The sequence below is a fragment of the Aphanomyces astaci genome (assembly GCF_000520075.1).
Source record: "Aphanomyces astaci strain APO3 unplaced genomic scaffold supercont1.537, whole genome shotgun sequence".
NCBI classification, from domain to species: Eukaryota; Oomycota; class Saprolegniomycetes; order Saprolegniales; family Verrucalvaceae; genus Aphanomyces; species Aphanomyces astaci.
This window is the reverse complement of record NW_009798800.1, coordinates 36-1592: the sequence shown is the minus strand read 5'-3', so window position 1 is coordinate 1592 and position 1557 is coordinate 36. Positions and strand designations below refer to the sequence as shown.

General features: G+C 48.6%; 1 protein-coding gene across 1 annotated transcript in view; it reads right to left on the bottom strand.

The window, feature by feature from the left end:
* Positions 1 to 470, bottom strand: part of H257_19379 (hypothetical protein) — a gene marked incomplete at both ends in the record, with an annotated part of 1517 nt that extends 1047 nt beyond the window's left edge. Inside the window, one exon of the mRNA XM_009848525.1 lies at positions 37 to 470. Within this exon, the coding sequence (XP_009846827.1) occupies positions 37 to 470 (434 nt within the window). The remainder of the gene's footprint in view (positions 1 to 36) is intronic.
* Positions 471 to 1557: the final 1087 nt, after the last annotated feature.

The window sequence follows — 1557 nt, the reverse complement described above, 5'->3', positions numbered from 1 at the left end:
GTGGGTTTCTTGTTGGCAATGTCATCCAGAATCGACGCCAACGAGAACAGAATCGACGACCCCGCGATCCATTCGCGGGCGTGTTGCAGGGCTTGAAAGTACAACGACTGCGAGTGGCCCTTGGTCAGCTTGTACCCGTAAATCGTGGCCCCATTGTACGTCTTGGAGATGGCAAATTTGCTCAGCAACGTCGGGTTTTGGGCGGCCAACGCATCGGTGAACTCGTAGATTTGGTCGCTGGTGCGGAAGCAGTTGTGGAACGCACTGGTCGCGTACTGTCCGGCTTTGAGAGACGAGATGTAGTTGGCGTTTTCATTGTGACACTCGCGGTTCAACTCGGCATCGCCTACTTCGACAAAATTCTCCTGCAACATTCGAGCGCGGACATTGATGTCCGCGACGGTGTTGCTGGTTTGGGCGGTGGCCGTCGCCGCGAAGAGGGCAATGGCACTGAGGAGGAAGAACTTCATGGGAAAAGGGAGTGTGGGCTACCAAAGCGCCCTCGACAGGATTCGTGATGGTGTGATACGTACGACATGGCAAGAACATGAAGCCGAACAAGCTTGCCAAGGTCATTGCGCCTCTCTATTGGTCTCAGAATTCCGTACAACTTCAAGTTGGCAGAATGTAGGTGCCAACATCCCTGTCAAAGAAAGTATCAAGTGAGATGATGTTTTGGACTGGCATGGACCATTTTACTGTTAACGGGTGCCATTAGTATGACTAAATATAGTAGTACTAGTAAAAAAGTGACGTCGTCCCAGACACTCGAACCCGTCCCTTCGACTCGAGAGTCGAACACATTAACAATGCTACCCAAATCACCCTAGAAAGAACGCCATCCCAAATAACCGCCTTCCACCCCAAGGTAAATAAACCCTAACAGTAAAACGATGCTACGCGCGTAATCATTTCCTACAACGGAACATTATGGGAAATGATTACGCGATGCCATTATTTGTACCAAAAGACTTGTACAGTACTGTCAAGTCGTGAGTGGTTAAGACATGACAATGTGCATACAATGTCTAACGTTAGTGGATAGATACCGGTGAGACATTATTGTGAAAATCGCCAACAAATAGCCGCTATGATTTCATTAGTTAGAATTTCGAAGATTTGGGCAGAACATGGACATCCAACTCAGTTTACGACGACGTGTAGTCGCACGTTGCGGTAGCGCGGGCATCCGGTTGGTGTACAGCTGTACTTAAGATGTTTGGTTGTACATCGGTGTGCTGGGGATGCGGAGAGACTCGCATACGAGGCCTACGCGCTCAGGTGTTAAGGCTGCAAGATTGGATCGTCCAATGACTCAGCTCAGAAACTGCGTCATAATAGGGTGATTAGTAGCGATTGTTTTGCGAGGGAAATCCCACTTTTTGTGATTGGGACATTCAGATTGCGGTGATTTTAGAACAGCCGCTGGAAATTTTGAGTAGAACACACAATGGAAATTTTGAGTAGAACACACAATACCATCTTCACTGTTGTCAAGAGGGACGATAAAGAGGTAGCACTGGGGAGGAACGACGACGAAGAACACTTGTGTGGTCG